This window comes from Falco cherrug, chromosome 8 (assembly GCF_023634085.1).
Source record: "Falco cherrug isolate bFalChe1 chromosome 8, bFalChe1.pri, whole genome shotgun sequence".
In the NCBI taxonomy this organism is placed as follows: Eukaryota; Metazoa; Chordata; class Aves; order Falconiformes; family Falconidae; genus Falco; species Falco cherrug.
The window spans coordinates 13,894,616-13,920,498 of record NC_073704.1 but is presented as its reverse complement, the minus strand read 5'-3'; the positions used below and the strand labels follow the sequence as shown (position 1 = coordinate 13,920,498).

General features: G+C 39.5%; 1 protein-coding gene across 4 annotated transcripts in view; it reads right to left on the bottom strand.

Annotated features, from left to right (window-relative positions):
* The window catches only part of BMPR2 (bone morphogenetic protein receptor type 2), a 109,689-nt gene that overhangs the window by 23,858 nt on the left and 59,948 nt on the right, over positions 1-25,883 (bottom strand). For all 4 annotated transcript variants that reach the window (XM_027798743.2, XM_027798742.2, XM_055717962.1 and 1 more), the window contains exons 4-6: positions 3,376-3,486; positions 2,776-2,867; positions 519-749 (exon numbers count right to left, since the gene is read on the bottom strand). In XM_027798743.2, the coding sequence (XP_027654544.1) occupies positions 519-749; positions 2,776-2,867; positions 3,376-3,486 (434 nt within the window). The remainder of the gene's footprint in view (positions 1-518; positions 750-2,775; positions 2,868-3,375; positions 3,487-25,883) is intronic.

The window sequence follows — 25,883 nt, the reverse complement described above, 5'->3', positions numbered from 1 at the left end:
ATGCCACAGAAAGCTTTAAAGAAGATAATAGGCTAAAAAGCCAACATGATTTACAGTACCACAAAAAAGGTTGACAACAGTATCGGATCTATTATGTTCCATTACAAAAACCCCAACATTTACAGCTACTTAGTGAGGTCATAACTACCGTAACAGAGATAATGCCTTCATACCAAGAAGTCTGAAATTTATTAAATCCTTTGTAAGTACAACAACTCTTCAAATTCTGTCCTTGAATGTTGCACAGTTGACTAAAAAACCTGCACCACAACCAAGATCAAACACTACAGCTAGAAATTTGTAAGACTACATTTGGTAGCACTCACTGGGAAATCTTAAAGCCTATTACAGTAAACCACACTAAGGTTCATTAAAATCATAATTTATATGGACTATTTTTACATTGCTGTGCAAGCAGAAGCAATGAAAAACACTGGCAAATGCTAAAGTACATCCTTTTTAATATGGCTATTCTTAGGAATCTAAACCAACCCAATTGATTTCTTTGAAGCACTTACATTGGGATAATATTCCATCACCAATAAATACTCCATACGGCCATCTGCAGTGAATCTCTCATCCCCCACAATGAAGCGGGCAATGTTGTCATGTTCCATCAGTGGAATCCTGTAAATGTTCCTCTCATTGACAAAGTTCTGACGATTAGCAAAAGAAAATACTTTCACAGCAACTGGACGCTCATCTAGGGAGCCTTTATACACCGCCCCATATCGTCCCCGGCCAATCAACTGCAAAAAAATGTAAATAATTAGTTCACTAAATAACAAATGAAGACAAAATCCGAGGTTTCACTCTACACATTGTACGCCAACTTTTGTGCTGACTTATACTATCAAAATTAGTGAATAGTCAATATTTTGTATTGAAAACTAGAATTAGAATACTATCATAAAAGCTATTTTGCAGCTGGAAACCTCAGGACAGGCCAGTTTAGATCTTAATTAATTGATCTATAGTCTGAATACCCAGTAAATAAATGATAATCTATTCGGCAGTTTCATACATAGAATCAATAAAATCTATGTGTTTTGTGCTGCTAATTCTCTTATTAAAGTTCTGCCTACTAAACATTTGTAACTTATGAGATAAATTTTAATTAACTTCAGAGATCACGGACACGAAGCTGAAGTTCTTAGGTCTAAGATAGCTTTATAAGCTGTACCTTTCAGGTTAGTAATAACAATATATCCATTTGTAGTGCAAAACAGGTATCAAAAGAGGTACGCAGGTTTTAACCGAAAAGAATACTTAATTCCTTACTACCTGTGAAACTTTATTTGAGCCCCCACTATGTTACAAAGTCCACAGAACAGCCTTTCCCATCTCCATGGCAACTGAAGAAAGATGTGATCTCTCCTCTAAACCAAAAAGTAGGACCACCTTCAGAAAGAGTCCTAGTTTCTAAAGCTCAAAAATTTCTAACTACATAAGAATTTAAACATCTATTTAAATCAAATAATTTTCAGGAAGACCTAGACATGAAAGTGTAAGGATTTCACAGAGCAGTACCTTTTCACTTTTAAAATACTTACAAATGGACGAGAAATGGGAAGCAGAAGGGTTACAAAAGTAATGTTTCTAAAGATGATAAAATTGTCTAAAAGGAAAGTTTGCAACAATAAAGTATCCTTTAACAGATAGACTTTCCGTTTCTCAGTCCTCCTATATCAGCGAATTGCAAAGCAGCAGCGAGTCACTTCAAGGTACTAACTCAAAATGTATTCCCCGCCACCTCAAGATGTCAAAAGGCAAACACGGGTTAAGGCAATTTGTTCCACGGCACCCCATGACTGGGGGTGAGGAGTCAGCTCCTTGGGATTTATGGAAGAGGGCAGAAGACCCCATAGCAGATCTCTCCACCAACAAAGTCACTGCTTTTTCCAAGACCACATATCAGTATGAGTAATTTCATCTGGGGCTTTGCACACTTCTACAATACGCATCATTAACACCCTTGTAAACTCTGCTTCAAGTACTTTTTTGTTGGCAGAAGGCACCCAAGCTTCTTTGCTGATTAGCCTGCTGTGACCACTAACCCACACCATGCTGCATGTCTGCAGTCTGCATCTCTAGGTGTGATTTCTAACGGGCAAAAAAAAGTACCACTCTCTGAATCTCTCTCAGTCATTCTATTGATTTATTTCTGGCTAAAAGCTTTTAAAATTTCCGTAAGTTCTATCAAGCATACCAACTGAAAGCATAACATTTTGCTGTTTTCTGATGATGTATCTAATACCAAGCTGAGTAGAAAGTTCTGGTTGGCCTCTAGTTGCCATGGAGATAGACAGTAGCCCACTGTGAAGAATGACCCTACATAAATGCACCACTACTGAAACATACTACCCTATCTGCAGTAAATTCTATATTCCAATAGTGTTACTAAAGCATTTCAAATGACTATGGTGTGACATTGTACTTAAAAGCAATCAGTGTCAAGCAAAAAGATGGATCTTTTGATGCGATGCTGAAATAGAGCACATCCCAATTTCCCCCCATTACCTCCCAGTGTTCAGTATTTTCTTCTCAAGGTAGAACACGTTCTAGATAATACCAACAATATTACTAACAAAACCAGGCAAAATGTAACTGCGGTAACCTTTTTTTCTTTTAATTTCTTCTTTAAACTATGATTTAGAAGGAAACGTTACAGGAGCACTGACGCATTCATTTCTGTAACTATACCTGGGAGGTGAGAGGACCACAAGCGTTACACTGAATAAAAACGGAGATTAAGAGACTGAGCTGAACATTTACCTCCAATAACTTTAGATTATCCAGATCCAATGAGGGCTCTGATGCTGCTGCCTCCATCATGTTCATACTGTGCAGACCCTGTTTACGGTCTCCTGTGGAAGGGGAGGGAATCAGACAGTTTACTTTTTTTGCCATGCTACAGTGAACACAATACAACTTACCTGGGACTCGGCAAAAATACGTACGGTAGGCAAGGACATAGCAAGTAAAAAGGAACCCTGTAAAATCTTTTTGGAGTCAGTAAATCAGCAGTGAAGGTGCTGATAGCTACAAACTTAAGGCTATCTGCTACACAACTATTTTGATAATTGAATGTCACTGGCAATAACTGTAAAGCATGCCCACAATCTCAATTAAGCTGTGCTGAGCAGAGAATTTGTGGAAGAAAAATGGGTCCCAAAATGCCAGCTTGGAGAAATGATAAATCTCTCTGGTCTGTTATGAATGGGCTATCACCATAAAGTGTCAGAGGGGAGAGAAGGGAGTGTTATGTACAAGCATATAATAGGGACTGGGGAGAACAGAAGACATAAGTATAAATTTGAGAAACAGTCAAAAGAACAATCTTTAAAAAAATAAAATAGGATTGTTAAACCCTACCTGCAAGCATCCTGTATCCAAAGAACAGAGCAGCAATCAAAACAGCCAGTACAGACACAGATGCAAGGGCAATAACTATAGTCTCATCTCGATGAAAAGAATGAGAAGAATCTGAAAGAAAACAAGATGAAGACTTTAATTATAAATATGAAAGAATCAGCAATATAAAACATGTAATTGTTATTACAAAAATGAGGAAAAAAAATTGTACTCTGGGTTGTAAAACATTGCACACTTTCTTATTAAAACCTAGGGATGTCAAAAGAGCGGATCGGCCCAAACACAGCTGAGCACCCGTGTGTCAGCAGCTCTTCCCAGCCTTTCTTTGCCACCATAGAGAGGCACCAACAGCAGAAAGTGAATGTTCTATCTAGCTGGCAAAGTTCAGCCCAGCCACACAAGGCCAAGTCGATGCACTCCTGCTCTGCTATCTGTGCCACAATCCAGTTCCCCGGTATGAGTCAGGTTTGTAACATTTACAAGTTGGGTTTTTTTATTACTTTTCCCCGATGAAAATCTCAAAAATGGTTGCTAATAGTGCTGCAAGTATGATGAAAACTGATTATTGTATTCAAATATCTACAACATACATTAGATACAAGTCGATTTGTGCAAATATTTCAAAAATATTTTGTGGTTTTAATTTGTTCAGTGCTCAAGATAATTTTTAGCATAATTCTCACTCCTTAATTTAAAAAAGGACAGAGATACCTCCACAGACTGCAGCAGAATATCAGGAAACCTGCAGCAGAGTATCAGGAAACCTGAAACAGTAATAAAAACCTAAACAAGATTAAATAACCAGTTTTATTGAGCCTTTTTTTAAATTAACATTTGATTTTTGTCAAAATATATCTTGGTTGTTGCTTTTTTTCCCACAGGGGGAAAAAGTTTTCACGAAAAAGATCTGTTAGTGTCTTGAATGGTTAGCTTAATCCTTCTCCATGTCAGACTCCAGTCTTGCTTCTTGCAGCCATATAAAAATTCAGCGACTTTACTATAAAAATTTATTACTGCAGATATTCCTCTGATGTCAGAATCACTGGAATGTGGCACTACAAGGCCTCATTTACTTTGGCTTCAAAACCAAGTTTGGGAACCATGTCTAAACTTGTCTTATATATTGCTAAAAGTATCCTTAAAAGACTGTAATGAGCCCTAACTATGCTAAAACCACAAAATATAAAATGCACACAAGGCTTAAACATTGGGTAAACTTTTAGGTGAGACTGCAATACAATTTATCCCAGTCTACACTAGCTGAATAAACTGACAAATTTACTTCACTTGAACTGCATTTAAGATAAATTAAACATGATTAATTTATTCCAATTCCCAGTGTGGACAGACACAAGAGAACCAGATAAGAAGAGAAAGCAAATTTGTAAGACAACAGCTTCCACTTTTACATAAGCATAATGTTAAGAGGAAATAATAAAAAGCTGGTAAAAGAAAATAACCAGAGAGTTTCAGCTGTGATAGAAGTATGTGAAAAATCACCCACCAAAAATAACATGCAGCTTATATCTGATAAATCCTTTAAATAAGAAGCAGCTTGTGATAATCCCAACACCATCACATTTAAATTTGTTCAGTCAAAAGAAATACCAGCGCTACTGATTCTGATAAAATAAGTTTCACCAAGAAAAGCAGCTATTGCCACAGAGCACTGTACTGAGGAAGAAGTGTTGTGACTTTCTTTGCAAGGAGATTAAAAGAAACACGTTACAATTCTCCTCTAAATGCTGAATTCAAAACATACACACACACACACACATATATATTAAAAAACATCATAAAGGAAACTTACATCATACAAAGTTATATGAAATAATACACAAGTGTAAGAAGCTGAATAACTGTTGGCAAGGAAATTACTAATATTTTTGTGAATGGAGTTTACATTTTATTGGCTTATCTTTTAAAATAGATATTAAATGTGGCGGACTTTTGCATCAGTTCAAGATAGTGCATAGCATATACTAAGAAAATGGAGGTTTTGAGGGGCTGAGCTTTTTGCTGTAATCTCAGCTCTATTTTCTTTGATAACAGACCTAGAGTGCAGCCATCGGCAACCTTCCCATCACCACTGTTTATCAAATGCTATCCGAAACCCAAGTCTGATTGCTCTACTTTAGCTCTTTGTACAAAGGGTTAACAACATGCCTCTTCTACCCTGGAACAGGATCTTGCTGTTCTTCCACTGCTAGCATGGCCCAGGGCAAGGGCATCAGCAACACTGGTTATTTAGCAGGTCTGGCTGCACTGGCACACTTGCTCTTTCTCCCCTTAGAAGCTTGTGAATGGTGGCATTATGCAGGCTGCAGAGCCACTAGAAAATCTCCAAATAACAACGTTTTGTGCCGATCAGCTGTAGAAAAACATGCAGAGAAAAAGGACCATTGCTTTCTCCTTCCTTGACAGACCATCCCCTCTGGGGGCTCTTTCTATTTAGGGGGTAGCCGTGCAGCCGCCAGGTAACCTCAGAGCGCTCCCTTGGCTTTCAACAGGAAAGAATGTTTTAGGTTTTTTTAAAGCAAAGTTGTTTCTTAAATCTTAGATTGGCTTATCTCGAACCAATTTTTGATTCTTATAAACATTTAAAAATAATGTTGTCAATATTCCAAAAGCAAAGTCTGTCCTACAGGGTGAGTTACTGTTATCAGGTTGTTGAGCAACATTTATTTTAAGAATAAATACAAATTTCTTAATAAGGGCAACTGAACATCTCAATGGAGTGGTAACATGCAGCTCAAAACAATACAAGTGGGTAAAACGCTGCATATGATGGCCAGTCATTTCCCAGCAAGGACAACCTTACTGTCTTTTACTTGTAAATCTACCTAAAAAGAAATGCACGAAACACTGTAACAAAAAGCCCAGATGGCCCCAAAACCCCCACAAAGTATTGTTTCTATCTGCCATCTATCTGCTATCTATCTGCTTTGTATGACTAATAACTTCTGATGTTGTCAGATTATCAAACTTTCTTAAATAGAACAAAAAAGATATGTCACTTATTGACCCAGTTTTAAAACCTTCCAAAGCTTAACTAGAGTCTTATTAAATAATTCAGGTTTTCAATCCATCTCTTTCTTCGGATATATTTCACCAGCCTTGCCTTTTAAATGCCTGTACGAGAAATGCTAGCAAAGCCAAAACCTGAAAGGACCTCTCCAGGCACTTTTCGAGTTTCACATTTCCTCTTTTATCTACTTTTACGTAAAATACTGCATATTTTATTATACATATACATAAGCACACAAGCCGTATTTCTCTTGGTATTAACTGGAGATGCATTTTAATTAACTCACCAGAGGGCACATCAGTGTGGGTCAATAAAAGTAATTACTAACCTTCAAGCAAGGCACTTTTTAAATAGGCATGTAAAACACACACCTATGCAAATTGCATGTTTTCTTCCATGAACATAGTCCTGTCCAAAAAACCCATGAATGCTTATGATCAGGAAATTGAACAAGAAAATTTATTTGATATCTCACTTCTTATCAGTAGTTCTAGATGCATCACAGAGCACAAACAAAGATTTTCTGAAGACTTTGTTGGTCTGAAACGGTTAACAACCCCATTCCCAAACCAGTGGACTCTGGTTTTGAAGTTTATGCACAAAATGCCAAGACAGCTGCCCCACACCTTCAGTATTTTTTCATCATGTCATAGTACAAATTGACTTTAAACATACGTAACTACTATTCAACCACCGCATTTGAGTTTCTGGGATCATTACCAATATTTGGGCATTTCTTCAGTGACAAATGCAAACTGAACGATGAACAAGCTGTCAAACACCAGTGTCAAATTTCAGACTGGGAAGACTGGTGTCTGAATATTAATTCCCAAACCAATGTATAGCATAAAAAAATCAATAGCATATGCTGAGCAGAATTAGCTGCAGACTCTAGAAAATCCAGTGACTGAGGAGTTGACGGCTGAGCCAAATTCCACCTACGCTTGTATGCATTAAGTATCAGCAAAGCTTCCTCAAGTTTATGTTACTGTTGCTGAAAGCAGAGGTTAGTGCAGTTGCTTGTTTCACTGCTATTTATGTGTGAGGTTTTTATTTCCAACTTCCACTTAGGCTCCCTGATCTAAAACAAAACCTGACAAAACAAAAAAATTAAAACCAACAGAAACTGTTGTAAGGCCTGGAACACCGTAAGAGCCAACTTCTTATCCCACTTGGATGGGAAAGGGAGAGTACCACTCACAGGACTACCCACTCTTCAAGCAGTACTGTGAGGATGCCATTCAGAAGGCACTCAGCACATACACACTTCTACCCTGAAACATTTCTGCCAGTAATTCTGATACTAGTCAGTATTTTTCTGAAGTCCACCAATCCCATCACAAAGAAATATCAGAGCAAATAGCATAAGTCTTTTTTTTTTCCCCTTGATTTTTCCCCCTAAATAAGAAAAAGAAACAAAGCTCGACTCGTATTAAAAATGAGACGACCTCCTTCTGGCTGGGGAGCAGCTGGTAAACAACAAGCCACCATTCCCAGAAGCGTCCTGACCTCACCATCAATAAAGAGCTTGTTTTCTGGTTCCAAAAACCCAAACATAACAGCTCCTGTGTACAGAGAGAATTTTGTTGAAGGTACACACAAATAATTGAGAAAGTATTTCAGAGCACACTATGAAGGGTAATGCTTCTAGTACTCAGAAGTGAGTCATCTGGCTGAACCCAGCCCTGCACTTCAGATACTCCCTGCAGGCACTTCTACCACATTCAAGATTTCTCTCTCTCAGGCATCACTGCCACAATAGTTTCCAAGCACTTATACAATATCTTTGCTCATTTTTATTTTTTTTTAAATTAAGCTTCCATGTTGCCACACATGGAGGTTGTCTACTGCTGCCTTCCGAACCTTCCACAGGATTGACACAGAATGAAGAAAGCTGGCAGTGCTAACAGCATCAGGAGGAATAATATTCTTCCTTCAAATTAACTTTTCTGCTATAGATATAAGCTTGTAATATTAATGCAAAAGTATTCCAACTCGTGCTTATGCTTGAAAAAGCTTTGTTTATTACCCTGTAGTTCAACTGTTAAAATTTAAAGCCTTTTTTATATGTTTCCTGTTTCTCTGCTTTAAAATTAGAATTTATCCTATTAGCAAAGAAAGTTTTGAGAAGTCAGAGAAAACTTGAGACCAAACCAGGTAACAACAGCCAATGGCAAAAGACTCTGTAAACATACAGAACTCTTCCCTGGGAGCCAGAAAGAGGATGCTAATTCCTCTATCTTCCTTTCCCATTAGCAAATACTGTAAAACCCACAGACAGCCACCCCCTCTTAGCTCTCTCCACCCCAATATATCTTCCCTCTGTGGCCATCCCTGATAAAGCATCAACTAATCCCCTACTACTGACATTACTGTGTCAGTTCAAGCACCAGATTCTGTGCTGTGAAGGTAAATTACTCCAGCCTAACTGACAAACCATGAGGAACTCATGCCGAGCTTTCACATTTCCTACTCCACCATTCAGCAGATTGTTGCTCCTGATACTACTACTAAAATTACAAGGTACGGAGTGAATAGAATGGGAAATGAAGAGAAGGAAGGATACTCTCCTCCTTACAGCGCCTGAAAGCTGTCCTGAAAACTACTCTCTACTGCTAGACCAACGATGCTACACCATGATGGCCACAGAGCTCCCCGCGACACCATAGCAATCATCATTATGATGAGACATCTTAAGGCAGCCACAAGACAAGGCGCTGAGTGTTAGCCCTACTGAAAAACTAGGCATCCCATGGGGAAAAATTTGATTGTATAATTAAAGGCAGTATCACAACACAAACACACACGAGGAGTTGGCCTTAAAACTGTGCAAGCAACGACATTGTTTCTTTCTAATCTTTAAACACTCTGGTATGAAACCTTAGGCTTTGAAATGTTGTTTCAATGCTATGTATTTATATGGGGGTGATCATATAATAAAGGACATTTGCACACAAATTCCCACAAGATCTCTATATTGCTATTATATCTTTTCATTCCATTTTTAGAAATCTGCTACTCTTCATGTAAATGACTCACAGCTGTGTATCTGTCACAAAGTAGTAAATAATTCTAGAAAATATGCGTGTGTTTAAGTTTAGATACACATTGTATAAAAACATTTTAGAGAAACATACAATTATTCTATATAATGAAGATCAGTTTTAAAAATAATTACCTTCGTTCCCACAGAATTTCTGGTATCAATGTATCAGAAGCCAAGTGGTCTTACAGCTGATAGGTACCAAAATATTAGTATTTTTTTAACTTGCCATATCACCAAGTAAGTAGCAATGTTAGTCTCCAGCAAGTAAGGAAAACAGAACCCTTTAACCTCCACAGCACAACAATAACATCTGATTCTTCAAAACAACTACAGCTGTATGGACTCTGATCAAAGCCAGTAAAATTACACAGGGACTCAAAGATCTACAGATCACTTTAAAAAGAAGCAGTCTTCACGCCATCCTACAACTATTTCTTTGATGTGATAGATTCAATATGTTCATTACCAATCTGTTGCAGAAGTTGCTTTTCCATTAAGGAATCTTAATGATACTGAGGATGAGATCAGAAGCATGAGGGGAAACCTTACGGTTCAGTCATCAGCACAGCGCGATGAAGGCTGAAGTGTGGGGGCAACGTGGCCTTCAAGCTGCAGATGACTGCAAATGTGCTCTGCAGATTGGAAAAGAGACTTTTCAAGTATAATTAATTCTACTTGCTTTTAAAGTCGCATTTCTTTTCATAGAAGCCCTGCACAACTGTCATGACAGCGATAAGATCACAGTCCTTTGAAAAAGCATACAATTAGCAATATTTTCCAAGCGCCCACAGATCTCAATCAAAATCTGTTTATCTGTTGTGTCTACACATAGCTTGTACCAAACGTGTCCTAGAAATCTACAAAGTGTAAAAGAAGCCCTCGTCCCTTACTGTGCTCTAGCAGCGCATTCTAACCAAACCAAACCACCTCATCGGGTCTTTTTTCTCCTCTTTTCTGGATAGTAATCAACATTTCTTTCCAACCAGCTGACCACTACCTCATTCCTGACCCACTGTCCCACAGCAAGAGAGTTCAGTCTTCATCATGCTAGAGTAAATGACAAGAAAGCCTCCAATATAAACACTATACCAAAACAACTTGAATTATTTTACGTAAATCTTAAATTCATTCAGTGCAGGAAACAAAATGTGGAAAAAAAAAAAAAGGCAGAGAACTCAAAATTAAGAAATATGTTAGTAGCCTTTTAGATACCATGGACATGTGTCAGATTTCACATATGTAAACAAGAATCTCAATCACACACCAATATAACTCAATGCATTCAAGCGCACATTTTCAGTTAAGCTGGAACTACAAGGTCAGAATACCTTGAAGTTATATTCTACAGACCTTTACAATGAAGGTCCAGCAGGAGCTATTGCCAGTTTTCCATTAAACCTATGCACAGGTGAGAATGATGAAAGGAAAAAAACCCAGCCATTTCATTAACAACTTTAGCCATTCACCTAAGCTTTTATAGGCACAAGAACATATACATAAAAAAAATATTTATAGTTTTAAAACAACTATTATCCCAGTTCTGATGTATGAGCCTGCACATTTGAAATGAGGATGCATTCTTCTGTAAGCGTGTGACAAACTATTAATAAAATTAAAATCCATGTCCAAATTTTGTAATAAGATAGTCTAAAATGTAAATATCTGACACCTATCAAGTGACCACCTCCAATATTTAAACCATTAAGGTGAGAAACGTTATTTCACATACAATTTTTGGAGGCACCGGAATGCACAATGCAGTTAGCAAGAAAACTTCTGTGGAAGAGGGCGGAGGACTCAGTGCTAACGCAGGTGAAAAGCACAACAGGAACTGTATTTTTTGTGGGAGATGGTGCAACATTCTTTTAACAAAATAATCCTGCCAACCAGTAACCCAAAGGCAATTTTCTTTCATAACTGAAAACGGATGTTTTCCCTGGACTTAAGAGCAAATCCCTGGTTTCTAGTCTATTGGCTTAGATGAAGCAGAAAATTTGCACTTAGTTCTCATTGTTCCATTATTTGAAGAGAAGATTTAAACAGTCACCAAAATGTTTCCACTTTGCACTTAGCATCATCGTATTTGACCAATTTTAACTTTTTATATAAAATGCTATACACTTCTTGTCATGAAGTGTCCTTTACGACACATCTTTTCATGTTTCTCTCCACATCAGGAGAGCTAAAATTTTAATTCATTTTTCACACAATTGCATCGCTGTATGGAACCTGAGCTGTAAGAAAGCACCAGATTCTCATGAGACTTACAGTAACATCATGACCTGGCAGCGATGCATCACAGGTTCTGTCTGCCTCCTCAGAGAATGCCTCAAAACATCATACAGCTTGGGCTGTAAAATTTATTTTCCATAGTATGCTCCAGAGGAATCCTGTTACACACAGAAGGCAGTCATTCGTGATGGCAGTTTCAGTGGGCAGATCTCTCTTTAAAAATCTGCTGAAGAAAATGCTGTTTAGATTTCACCTTTTGGGCTGTGTCTTGAAGACAAGGGCTCCCCCACTGCCCTTGTGGCCAGGCAGCCTGACAGGTGGAATCCATCCTCCTCTGGGGTACCAGCTGCCACCAAACACCTGATCCAGAGCCAGGCTGTGGGTATTACATCTGCCTTTTTTGCTCGTTTCGCAACTGAAGGCTGCATGGATACATGAAACTTAAAAATTAAGCATGTGTGGTAATTTCTTTGGCAGTAAAGTGGGTTATGCCATCCCTAAGGGTTCTGTCTTTAATGACTAGATGGAGAGGTGAATTAGCAGCTTGTCACATTTGTAAAGAAGTAATTTCTGAGCTGGTAAAACACCCATACAACTTCCCTTTCTACCTTTTTATTCTGCGAGTTTGGGCACCTTCAGTGTAATTTCTTATACTACTGAACAGATCCTTATAATCATGATGTATGTATAATGAATAACAACTCAAAACCAACCCCAAATTTAGATTATCTTTCTGAAGTTCCTTATATATCAATAAATACCTGGGATACTACAGAGATAAAAGAAATATTTTTCTTTTAGAGGCAAAACTGCATTTGAGTACACCTCAACCTTGCCTTCAAGCTTAATGGAAAGTTAATTTAGGCGCTTAATAACGTATTGGGCTTCAATATCAAAATAAAATAGTCAGAAAAATGCTTTTTAATATAAAAGCTGAAAAAAAATTTACATTATCTCCTTATACTGATCTTGGACCAACAGGACTTCCTCCTTATCAAACCAAATGGTACCACTGGCTTTAACATAATGGCACTCTTTCAGCCTCTGTAAAAACACTGGATCAAATAATGCATGTACTGCAACTGGAAAAAAAAAAAAAGTGCTTCAGAAAGCCTCTTCAAAGCTATTTTAAGTTATTTTAAATTCAATAGGCTCAACAGCTAAATATTTCACATTTGTAACGTTCCCAAGCACTAAAAATAGAGCCCAAAAAATGACATCAAAAGACTGAAACTCCTATTTTTATATGGGTGAGCAAACAAACAAACCCCCCCAAACCTTTTAGAAATGGCAGCTCTGCCTGCATTTTTCACATCTTCCAGAGATCTGAAGCCCAGGAATTCTGTCTACCAACCGGTCGCTCTCCCCTCGCTCCCACAAACCCATGTCCCCCCCTCGCCAGCCACTTCCTTGGTGGGAAGGCTGTGCCAAGCCAAAGCAGGGTGCTGGGGGCACCCCGGAGGAGCGGTCTCTATCCAACGGAGCCAGCCCCAGCACGGAGGCATGATGCTGCGTCTGCCGGCCACCAGCCCTGCGCCGCCATGTACACAGAGGGCTGATGTCCTGTCACTAAAACTGCACACCACTGACTGAGGTTCAGGAATATTTTTTTTTCTGTCAACCTTCTCAGCAGGCAATGAAAAATGCACTGATTTAATGGACACGACTGTATGGGGTGTTTATTTCAAAATCATTTCCCTAAACATGCAATGGAATCTGAATTATAACACAACTTTAGACAAGTTACCTGTTCAAGTAAAAATTCAAAATCAATAAAAACAGGGTGAGAAAGAGTTCTGAAAAAAAACTTTCATTACACTTCTGGTTTATGTCCTAGTACTTCAGATCTAAAGTCCTAAATCAGCTTAATACTGTAATCCTCAACTGTAATCCTCAAGTGTAGCAAATATTTTAGTACCAAAACTCAGCTCTTCCTACTTACCTTAATTCAAGAGTATTTTTCTATACTTTCAGCACAACTCAGTATAGTGTACCTTCTTGCACATAGAAGGTTTTGTAATTGTAAATTTGAAGGCATGTGCTACAGAGCTGTGAGTTAAACCTGTCTGACATTTTAGAAACATTGATGGTTACTAAAGGTTGTGTTTGTCTGGCCAATGCCAATTCAAATAACACTCGTGGTATTCCAAAAGGTATGCATCTGCTCCAGCTCCTCCTATCGTGGTGTTCTGCAACAAGACAATCCACCTAGTGGATGAGGGAAAGGCTGTGGATGGTGTCTACCTGGACTTTAGTAAAGCCTTTGACACCATCTCCCACAGCATCTCCCGGAGAAACAGGCTGCTCATGGTTTGGATGGGTGTACGCTGCACCGGGTAAAAAACTGGCTGGATGGCTGAGCCCAAAAAGTGGTGGCGAATGGAGCTACATCTGACTGGTGGCCGGTCACAAGCGGTGTTCCCCAGGGCTCTGTGCTGCGGCCAGTCCTGTTTAATGTCTTTACCAGCGATCTGGATGAGGGGATCGAGCGCACCCTCAGGAAGCTGGCAGACGACACCAAGCTGGGTGGGAGTGTTGATCTGCTGGAGGGCAGGAAGGCTCTGCAGGGGGATCTGGACAGGCCGGACCGATGGGCCAAGGCCAGTTGCATGAGGCTCAACAGGGAGAGCTGCCAGGTTTTGCGCTGGGCTCACACCAGCCCCACGCAGCGCTGCAGGCCTGGGGCAGAGCGGCTGGGAAGCTGCCTGGTGGGAAAGGGCCTGGGGGTGCTGGGTGACGGTCTGCTGAACATGAGCCAGCCGTGTGCCCAGGTGGCCAAGAAGCCCAGCGGCATCCTGGCTTGTATCTGAAACAGTGTGGCCAGCAGGGCCAGGGCAGTGATTGTCCCCCTGCACTTGGCACTGGTGAGGCCGCACCTCAAATGCCCTGTTCAGTTTTGGGCCCCTCACCACAAGACACAGAGGTGCTGGAGTGTGTCCAGAGACAGGCAATGAAGCTGGGGAAGGTCTAGACCACAAGTCTTATGAGGAACATCTGAGGGAACTGGGCTTGTTTAGTCTGGAGAGGAGAAGACTCGGGGGGACCTTACTGCTCTCTCCAACTACCTGACAGGAGGCTGTAGGCAGGTGGGGGTTGGTCTCTTCTCCCAGATAACAAGCAACAGGGCAAGGGGAAACAGCCTCAAGTTGCACCAGGGGAGGTTTAGATTGGATATCAGGAAAAAAATCCTTCACTGAAAGGGTGGTCAAGCATTGGAACAGCTGCCCAGGGAAGTGGTAGAATCATCACCCTTGGAAGTGTTTAAAAAACACATATATGCAGTGCCTGGGGACATGATTTAGTGATGGAATTGGCAGTCCTGGGTTAACAGCTGGACTTTTCCAAACCTAAATGATTCTATGATTTAGAAGGACAAAGTCTAACATGAAAGCACATGTCCCGTTTTCCCATTAATCCTCCCTCATTCCCATTTTCCCCAATCATCTTCTCTACATGGCCACATAATTTCTAACTTTTACCAGATTCTCTTTTTAGGACTTAAATATTTTAAGACTTTTGTAACTTTAAGGTAACGGTAATCGTTACATTTCTCCACCCTCTAACACTGTACTTTGCCTTACCAGGTATTTCCCAGATGAAATTACTGTTGGAAGGAACTGAGTGATGAAGCAAAAAGCAGGAAGCTGAGGTCAGCCAAAAATCCCCCTCCTATCTCGCACCAGGGTCCCTGAGGAACACAGCGAGCAGTATCTTCCCTTCTTCTCCCTTAGGCACTCTCATTCAGTCAGCATCAGCAGCTCTCAGTCCCTCTCACTCCCACTCCTCGCTCAGCTCCCATCCAGCACCGGGTCATCACTGAAGACGCCGCTCTCTCTGCTGCAATCCCGTGTCCATGTCGGTGAGCAGAGGTGGCCAGCAGAGCAGCTGAACCTCTCCTTGTTCCTGCTGAGAGCTGTCTTTCCTCCCCAGCTGAGAGGCTTTAGCAGGGGCTATTTCCCTCTAACCCTATCCCTGCTTAAATGGAGATTCAGCTGGCTTCTGGGCAAAAGAATCTGCTTCTCAAAGATACTTCACAGATATGAGATGCAGCTGTTTGGGGACATCCTTGAGCAGAAGGAAATTAAGGACAGAAAAGGCTGCAGAAACCTGACAAGCCCAACAGAGCAGTCAGGAGGAGACAGAGGCATGGCCAGCACTCAGCAGGGTAAGAAGCTGAAACAGTGAGAATGACCCAGTGAGGAGATAAAGGCTTTAACCTCAGGAGGACCCTAGCAAGATCAATAATCTCCACCGACATGCAGCTTCTGTTTCCAAGGCATCAGCTGGAGTGACCTTCTTCAGATAGATAACTGTATCTTGTATGAGGGCACACGACTGCATACATTAGATATGTGTAAATGCCTTTTTTTTTTCCCCCTAAGGGAAAGAAAAAATTTCCAGAATTTGAAATACAAAGCAAAGAGAAATTTGGGTTCTGTTTCTGGCTCTGATACAGAATAGCCTGATCTTAGGTAGGTTACTTTGTTGCTTTGTGCTTTACCTTGGCCAGTTATATAATGGGAAAAAAACAGTACCTTCGCTAACTTCAAAGATTATTCTGATTATGTTAAAATAACATGAAGATGAAAAAGGCAATAATGATAAATAGCAATCCTTAGTTTGCACTTATGCAAAATCCTTCTACAGATCTAAGTACTTGATTTCAGATGAAATACAGACATCGTTTGATGTTCATTTCTCGCAGCACAAGTGCCAGCTGAGGCATCCCTTGCCTCCTACTCCCAGGTGCCTGCTCCAGCCCAGCGGTGCCCCGACAGCTGCACTGTACCACTGTGGTTACGCTGAGCAGGGAACTGGGTACAAAAGCCAACGGGAGAGACCGTGGGAGGGGAAGAAGGACAATATCTAAGGCAACACCCCTGCCAAAACAAATATACATCAATCAAGTACAAAGGCTGGTATCAAAGCTATCAATTTGTGTTACGCCGTGGGTATATGAAAAATACAGCTGACTTCACTTGTATAACATGTTCTGTCTGCCCTACAGTAACAAACTTGTTTCAAACCATGAATAAATATTTCAACACAAATCTGAATAGGTCACAGGGAGATATTTCATAATCCTATGGAACTGATTTGCTAACAATGTTGGAATCTGCATGACTGCTAGATTTCACAGACTGAATAAAACTTTTACATATTAAATGATACAGCTTCTGTAATTGTTCTACTTGAAACATATTTTCAATGTAATTAAAAATTTTCTTAGATCAGTCCCTGAAGTTGTCACAGTCCGAGTAGTGGTTTCAGCTGTTTTAATAACGCTGTACAATTAAACTACAGACTGAGATTTTTATCTTCACAAGACACTTATTTACACAAATACTGTAGAAATTAGAATGGGAAAAGCAACCTTTTAAAAAATGAATACCAAGTAGGCTTCTGTCAATCTGATTTACTTAAATTCTGAGCGTACCATTAAATCCTGTTAAATGAATGGCAAAACCCCCAAGTCCCACTAAACAAATAGAAACTCTTTTTGTGAAACAACAAAATAAAATTAAACTTGAGACTGACTCCTTCCTGACAGGTGTTCCTGCTTTAACACATCACAAAATACAAGCAGTCATAGCCAAGGTTTTCAAATGACTTCTTGTTCCCAAATGGACACCATTAAAGCATTCCTAGATTCAGTGAAGACACTGTGAAACTTGCCCACTTTTAATACATACTTGTTTGGTCACCCAACATTTAAGACACCCCCAACCATTAGTCTTCTGCATATTTTTGCCCATTGTTCTCATGCTACTCTTACAAGAAATCACGCTTAAGAAGATGCAATTCTATAAGTTTTATTAAACTGAAAATGCATAATCAGGACAAAAATGAGGATTTACAATTGCCAACTGAAAGGGAAAACACCAATCAAGTTTACACTTTCAGCCTGTACTACAGTTTGGTGGTTGGGGTGTTTTGTTTGTTTTCTTTGCTTATCTTTTCTAACAATTTGCAGGTAATCACACCAGTTATGCCTCCGAGCAGGTACCGTCCTATTATTGAGACGAGTTCTGTTTCCCAATCTATCCTTTCAAAAAGGAAATCCAAGTGTCCTATGATTTCTATTATACTTACAAAATACACTTGTTATTTTTCTTCCTAAACTTCCCTTTGCTGTAAGATTTCAAATGCAGGAAAGGTCTGTCAAGAGCCCAGTTGACCACAATAATGTAGCAAGTTGTCAAATACTTGAGCACATTTCTACCGCACAATTAAAATATAGCCACATTACAGCTGTAAGCCAATATTCAAACTTTAAAAGGCATTTGCAAATACGGATTTTCTTCTCCAGAAGAAAAAAATTGCTGCTGACAGCACCTACCTGGTAGCTATTTCAGTTTACAGCAATCTAGAATGAATGAAAAAGCCTGCCTTCCGATCTCATCTCAAGGGCTCTATCATAACACAGGCCTGCACCACGCCAATTGCACTTTTGGGAATAAGACACTGCTACTGACATAACCCATTACAATGATTACAAATACATTAACACTGTGAAGAAATTCATGACATGCTTCGGGCATCACTGTGGCACTGACTGTGCTAGGCTATTTGTCAGGTCCTGCTTAAGCAGAAACTGTAAACGACTAAAAGCGATCATTTCAGTTCTAGAAAAATCTCAGAATTTACCAGTTTATGCCCACTTACCAACTCATAAGTTAGTATGTAAGAGTGTGCAGGCATAAAATGAACGTGTCTTTGATGAACACTTAGGTGACATATGACCTCAGCTAATTAAATATTTAGCGCCATACTCCCCCACATATAGCAAACTTCTGTTCCACAGCAAATATAACGTGGTGACCATGCAGCCAGAGTCCTTCTAAATGCAGGACAGTGCTCACCTCCACTCCCTGCTCTGTGCAGTCTACTACTGGTTATAATGCTATATACACTAGCTCAGTGTAGAATGAAGTTCAGCAGAGTTGGGAGAAGCTATTCAGACTGGTATCTTGGGCACCTTATTTCACTTGTTCTATTCTGGAATATTCAGTGAAATTGAGGATTCACAATTAATGAGTTTTCCCCATCAGCAAAACTTCATTATTACTGTCTTCATAACAGGTATCTTAATACCCTAAGACTATTATGAATAAAGTTTGCCCCCACAGTACAGCTTGATGTTTCCTGTTCAAACTAAAACGATAATTTCAAAAAAATAAACCCATTAACTGATCTGTATAAAACCAGGAACAACAATGTTAGCATACCTGAGCTATGCAGTTGAAATCTCAAATTAGTTTAAAATCTTTCCCTTGATGCTCTCTCTCCCACTGCCATTACACACTAACTATTCTCTTAGTGCTGGACAGAATTTGTCTCCTGTTGAACCCTCCAAAGCTGAGCAGGGTTAGCTCACATCTTTCTCAGCACTCCCTCATTGCCAGTGTGCCTGTACAAGCACTGTTTGCAAGAGCTGCGAGCCCCATGGACAGCATCTCTTCCCGAGCTCCTGGCACAGCACTCAGGAGATGTGTAATGCTTTTGGTTTACAGGCCATATTTATTTCACCCACACACTTTTTTAGTTTGCTCTGAAGATGCTATGAATGGCTCCGCAGCTGGGAGTGCCTAACGTAGGTGTGTGCAGCGCTCAGCTCTCCCAACCCTACGTGTGGTGGGGAACACTTCCCAGCTTCATCTGCACGGCTAACAAGTGCATGAATGATCTGCTGACAGTGGTGATGAAAGCAAAGAGGCTCAAGTTAGTCTTCAGGGTCATTAAAAAACTTTTTCAAAGACCAGTTTAAATATTTTCTGTATGTTCATCTGTCACTGACTTCTAGTAGTTTCCTGCGCTTTATTTCACAATAAGTTTTCACCAAGTTTTCTCTGCTTTCCCATCAGTGTCTGGACCTGCATTCAAAGGACAAACATTGCCAAGTGTAATTCACTGTGGCTCAGCTAGCATCACCTGTTTTGCCTTACTCGCTGCAATTATATCCTCAGAGAACAGAAATGGAGGAGAACAGAACAGCAGTTAGAATATAATCCATTTGTATGCACTGCATTTTCAATGTCTACCTTTCAGGAGTTCATGTTGGTGAGAATGTGGGAATTTTCTCCACGCTTTGGGGTTACTGTGTTTGGGTTTTTGTTGGGGTGGGTGGGGTGGGGTGGGGAGGGTTGGGGTGTTAATTCTTTTGGGGTTTTGTGCGTGTGTTAGTTGTTTTGTTTTTTCTAAACAGTAGAACTTCCCATGTCAAAGGGACATGTATACAAAAACTGTACTTGTGCTTTATAACATCTGTACTAATTCATTGGGGTTTAAATTCTATTTCTATTTTAAGTTCTATTTCTGTGTCCCACATCGCTACTTTTAGAGCGAGTTAATGCTTTAATTAGTGAAACAGAACTACAACCAAGCAACAATGGTCTTAATGGCTCCATATAGATGATCCAACTGCGTAGAGCATCCAATAAGCCATGTATTCCTTCAGATACACAGATCCAGTTTGTGAAGAGATCGATAGACAGGGCTCTGAACCATCAATCAAAGATAAATCATAATATTTTGATTTGGTATAGGAAAAAAAAAAAATCACTTTCACTGCTATAGCTCCACCACTCATATTTCCTGTCCAAGTGTTAGAAAAGTGGGAAGTGCTTTTATACAGAATGTAAGGACACCTTACCCCTGCAGTCAATTTGAATGTCTGTAACAAGGGATTTTTTGCTAGTCTAAGGAAGTATTTACAGGCCTGTAAGCATTTCTAAATGAGCCTCATGTTGTCAGTCTAAAGGAACGTAAAAATCCAGGCCAAAGCCAAAAGCTGTCTGATGTCATAGAATCATTTAGGCTGGAAAAGACCTTTAAGATTATCAAAGCTGCCACTAAAATGCAGCCCACCACTAAACCATGTCCCTAAGCGCCACATCTACACATCTTTTAAATACCTCCAGGGATGGTGACTCAGTCACTTTCCTGGGCAACCTGTTCCAGTGCTTGACAACCCTTATGGTGAAGAAATATTTCCAAATATCCAATCTAAACCTTCCCTGGTGCAACTTGTAGGCCATCTCCTCTTGTCCTATCACTTGCTACTTGAGAGCAGACTCACCTCAATACAACCTCCTTTCAGGTAACTGTAGAGAGTGATACCACAGATACTTCAGAAATTGTTAGGAAATAATTGGCCTGATGCCAAGAAACACATACACAATATTTTATATGCTCAAATTTCAAAATAAATGCACAGAACTGTTGTGCTGAAACTCTGAATCCACCTCACCGGAACCTTCAAAGGAATTTAAAATTGCATCACAAACTCCTACTCAGTCTCAATGCAAGTGGGTATCAGACGTCTTAGAAAAAGAAGTCCTTCCTCAGACCTCTCAAAACATCAAATCTCTCTTTCTACTCTGAAACAAGAGAAAAAAAAGCTAAGATAATAGAAAGTCTTCACACTTCCCTCTTTCAACATGTGTTGTTGCCCTTAGAGGCTGAATCCCTTTAGACGTATCTGTATACCAAATGTTCTTCCATGAACCAATTTTGTATGGAAGTATACTATGCAAATTAACTGAAATAAAGTAAAACTCATGTAAGTCAGATTTTAAGACTAATGAACATACTTATTTCTTTCAAATTATCAATTGTGTTATAGAATAAATATCTTCATATGCCAAAATAAAACACTGATAATCAGACTTCTGAGAAAGAAATGTATGTACTGTCTACATAAATCTGATTATGTTCAATATTTAGTAAGATCCATACTTTTCCTGATATTGAAAGCACAGAAGCTAAAATAACCCCCCAAAAAACCCACTGCAGATTTCTAACAGCTGGCATTAAAACTCCGATTTCCTATCACAAATTCAATTCTAATATCAGAACTGCAAGAAGGGAAAGTCTCACACAAAACTCAAGTCTCCCAGCTCCAATGTTTAGGTATTAACATCCACAGCAGCACAGCACTGGTCATTTTATTTATTAAATACAAACCAGTGAGAATAATAATAATAATACTGATGAATGGTATACATCAACGACAGCTGTTCAATGCATAAGGAGGGAACATTGCCAAACCTATAATGGAAAGGGAACAAAACTGCAACGTGACTGGGAAGAGTGGGAACACCACAAAAACATCAAGCTAAGATGAAAAGACATGAAGAAAGACTTGGTACAGGTACACAGAAGTAGTTATGGATTGAGGAACTCTACTCTTATATTTCATGTAAGTTTCTTTATAACATCTGCAAGAATCCCCCTCACTTTAGTCTCCCCTATTAACAACAATAAGCTTTCTGGGTTATAAATCAACTTTTGGTATCAACTCAAATCTCTGCTTGAAGGCCTTTCAATAGTACAATTACATTCATGCAAATCTTCATCAAGCTTTTAGTGAATATGCTGTCATCATCTATTTGGACAGCAACAGTAGGAGTTACTTGGTCTCGAAAGCAACAGTTTTGAAAACACCTGCAACTGGTGTATAATCAAGAGTAACATGAGCAGGAGCACACTGACGTGATGCTTCCCTGTCTGCGGTGGTTGCCCTGAATGCTCCGTGAACTCTTTGTTTTCAAGCACATGGTTTCCATTAGCCAGAAAACGCAAAGATCACCTCAGATCTCTGTGACTTCAGAACAGCCCCAACAGCTCAGGTCTTCAGAAATAATGGAGGTATCCATAGCCAGGATGACATGTCAGGAGCTAGATACCCAGTTATGAAACTTCACAATCAAAATTCTGGAGTTAGTCAGAGGTTCACAATTCAAACACCTGAGGCAATTACTTAATTTGCCAATGACTTTATTAATAAAAAGGACATAAGCTTTCTTTGTAAGGAAAACAAATTTAAAACCCTGATCCCCAGTATCCATCCACATGCAGTGATTTTGTCTCATGCTGGAAGGAAAGAGACAAACGATAGCTTATACCAAGTACATCTCCTAACCGTTTTTGTACTCCCAATACAAGATGCTCCAACAGCACAGCTGTGAAAGCAGTAAGAAGAAACCAAATCACATAAAGAATAACCACTTAGTGTATATGTACAAAGATAAGCAGAGACAGTCCCGAGTCCAGGCTTTGACTGCAGTGCCTGCAAGCCAGAGCCGACCCAGTGTGGGGCTGCCCCGCAGCTTCTGCTCCCTGGCCTGGAGGCGTGCGGCTCTTTGCCCCCAGCCTCCCTGGGAGCCATCCCACATCTAATGGACAAAACCTTTTGTCTAAAAGTAATTCAAGAGTTCTTAGAAACAACTTATCACGTTATTAAAAAACAAACGCTTCATTTACCTACAGCTTCTAAGATTGTGCCAAACTGAAATACCATTAGTGGTTTACCTCCAGACAGCATCCTCTCTGAAGAAGCGCTGTATGCCATATTATAAAGAAAGGAGCCAGAAATCAAAGTTAAGTAACGTGTTGGGTTTTCACAATCACAATGTTTTCCAGACAAAGAAAAAAATCTACTGAAAAAGGCTCAAAAAGGAACAGTGATTAAATGACCAACTCTGAAGTGCCAACATCTTTTAATCACCTGTCTGGGCTCCCCGTCTCCTCTGAGGAGCCCGAGTTCCATCGTGCTGAGCTATGGAAGCAACTCGGGTAAGACTGCAAAGCAGCTGGGCTAACAGGGGGCTATTCTGAGTGTCTGTCAAATGCCAAGAACCTAAAGCTTTACTTCTAAGTCATATCAGTTTCAAAATCAAGAGGGTAAAATGTATTCGGCAAAACCACGATACAGGGACCAGGTTTTTCTCAGCAAGCTTAGCACATAGGATAGAAACAAATGAGGCTTATTGAAACGTCTAATTAAGGAGCAAGAAAAAGACATGAAAGATTTCCCATGTTCTAAACACTATTCTGCACAGATGAGCTTAATAGTACTGAACAGTCAATACCCAGTATCTGTAAGTTTATCCGTTTTGTGCTTAACAGTTCCAGTCCCACGTCTGCCCCTTACCAGGTCAGCAGTCCGCAGACAAAGACCCTTGTCACTACTGCCATCCTGGGTACAGACAAAACCGGTGACAGGGTGGGGGCGAGAATTTATTGGTAGCAGCTGGCAGCACCTAGCAGTGCTTTATAACTGAACTTTGCAGCATACTTGTTCCTTTTGATCTTAACTCCATGCATTTCAACATTGTTAAAGAAAACCAGAGTAGAACCATGGTAAAAATAAAATACAAGGAATGCCCAGGGAGATACAGCTGTAGCATTCTGAAGCTAATGCCCTCTGCCAGGAGCTGCAAGCAGCAGAGGAGCCTGTGCACAGCCACTGTGGCCACCCCTGCTCACTGCAAGAAGCCTCTAGCATGACAAGGCAGGAAGAAGGGGATAGCAACAAATCCGATGTGAAAATAAATGTTGTCTGAAAAAGCACAGGGAAGACAAGTGGAACATTCACAAAACATAAATAGTGTTTTACTTTTGCTTGGTAATGACTACAACGTACAGTATCTCCGCTAAACTTGCTCTGAAGTGTTAAGATAAACAGCACCCAGTTTTAAATTTTTGGAGTGGGTGGAATAGTTATTAGAAGCCTATTACTACTACTACATCAGAAAGCCTGTCGATCTAGAATATTCCCAGAAAGTGTACTGATATGTCATTCTGCCTTCCGGAGAGCTCCTACCTATTTCTCAAATTATTTGGGTTGTTAAATAGCATCATAGGATTTGTTTAGAATAATGTTGATATTGTATACATTGTATATATGTATTACATTACACATTGCAGCATCTAAAAAAAGACATAAAAAGTATGGCATTCTCGTCAGTTCCTCTTTTTGCATTGAGATGGGCAAAACAATTCTTTATCTACTACCTTTTTTATTTACAGTCCAATGTTCCACTAATGCATTCTGAAAGAGTCCCATTCTTAGCAGCCTTACCTACTTTTGCCTTATGTCTATAAGGTAGTCACAATAAAGCCCCAATGTACATTGTCACAACAGATCTCTGCTAATTATGACATTGAATTTATTATGCAACAATATGAAAGTCAGACAATCCTCAGCATTCCCAGTAAATGGAAAAAATATATTTACTATATTTGCATTACCCAAAGATATTTGCAGATCTTTAAACTCATAGAAGTGCAAAAAACATACTAACTATAAGCAACTAATTTCCAGCAGAGATGCAAATTAGAGCCTCAAGAACTGCACATGATACAAGAACTGTGAGCCACCTGTATTTACAGATACTAGTTGGCTTAAAACGTATGTTTTCACCATTATTGGAGGTGGAAAAAATGACTCTATTTCAGAAAACGGATGTTTCCCATCTCCATTCTAGACCTTAAACTCAAATAAAATTTTTGCTGTGTCGTACTAGAAATATGCAGGATGCTTCAAAGATGACAAAGCTGCAGATCAGACAATTATATCAAACGAATAAGCTAAAAGTTATGTTCATATCTACTTGAAGAACTGACATCTCTAAGACTCTCAAGTAAAATACTTTTAGGCCTCTGGAAACAAAGCACAGTTATAGCCCTCACACTTCCCAAATACACTATTGCAAAGTCAGGATAAAGATAAGATCCTACCTTGCATCCAAAAAGCTCTTTTTTCAGATTCCAACAGATTTTTAATGTAACTTTGCAAAGGTCCTTGCTCTCAGACCTCCAGGTCATAACACAGTGCTAATTCCTGTTGGCACAGCTCTGCAGCTACCTGGTACAGCTCTCCTATCAAACGCACTCCAAACAGCAGTTTGACAAAACAATAAGGAATGCACTCATAAGAAAACAAGGGTGAGGGTTTTTTTGTAAAAATAATATTTTAAATGTTTCTTCTTTTTCAAATAAACATGTCTGTTGTTGTTTTATTTAACACAGTTTTTAGCATTTTGTGGGTTTGGTACATAACAGAAATTTTAAACCATTTCCAAACATTTTCAAAACATTTCAATCTCAGTGCAAGTAAAACACTCCGACTTCATCTTCCTGATTAAATGTTTCCGTAAGAGAAAAAAATTCTATGTACAGTTTTCTGTCTAAGCAGGCTTTGCCTTCACAGCTAACATTTCATATTCAGACTCCAATTGCACATCAAAGCTTTACTTTTAAATTCAGTAAAGATGCAAGTTTAATCTCAGGAGGCTATGATGTCTTAGATGTTAAAGTGCTGCTACCAGCAATCTTTAAAAGAGTCTGCTTCTGATGGATCCATTTCTAATGAGAATCACTGAACAGAAGTTACTCAACAAGCATTACCAGTTATCT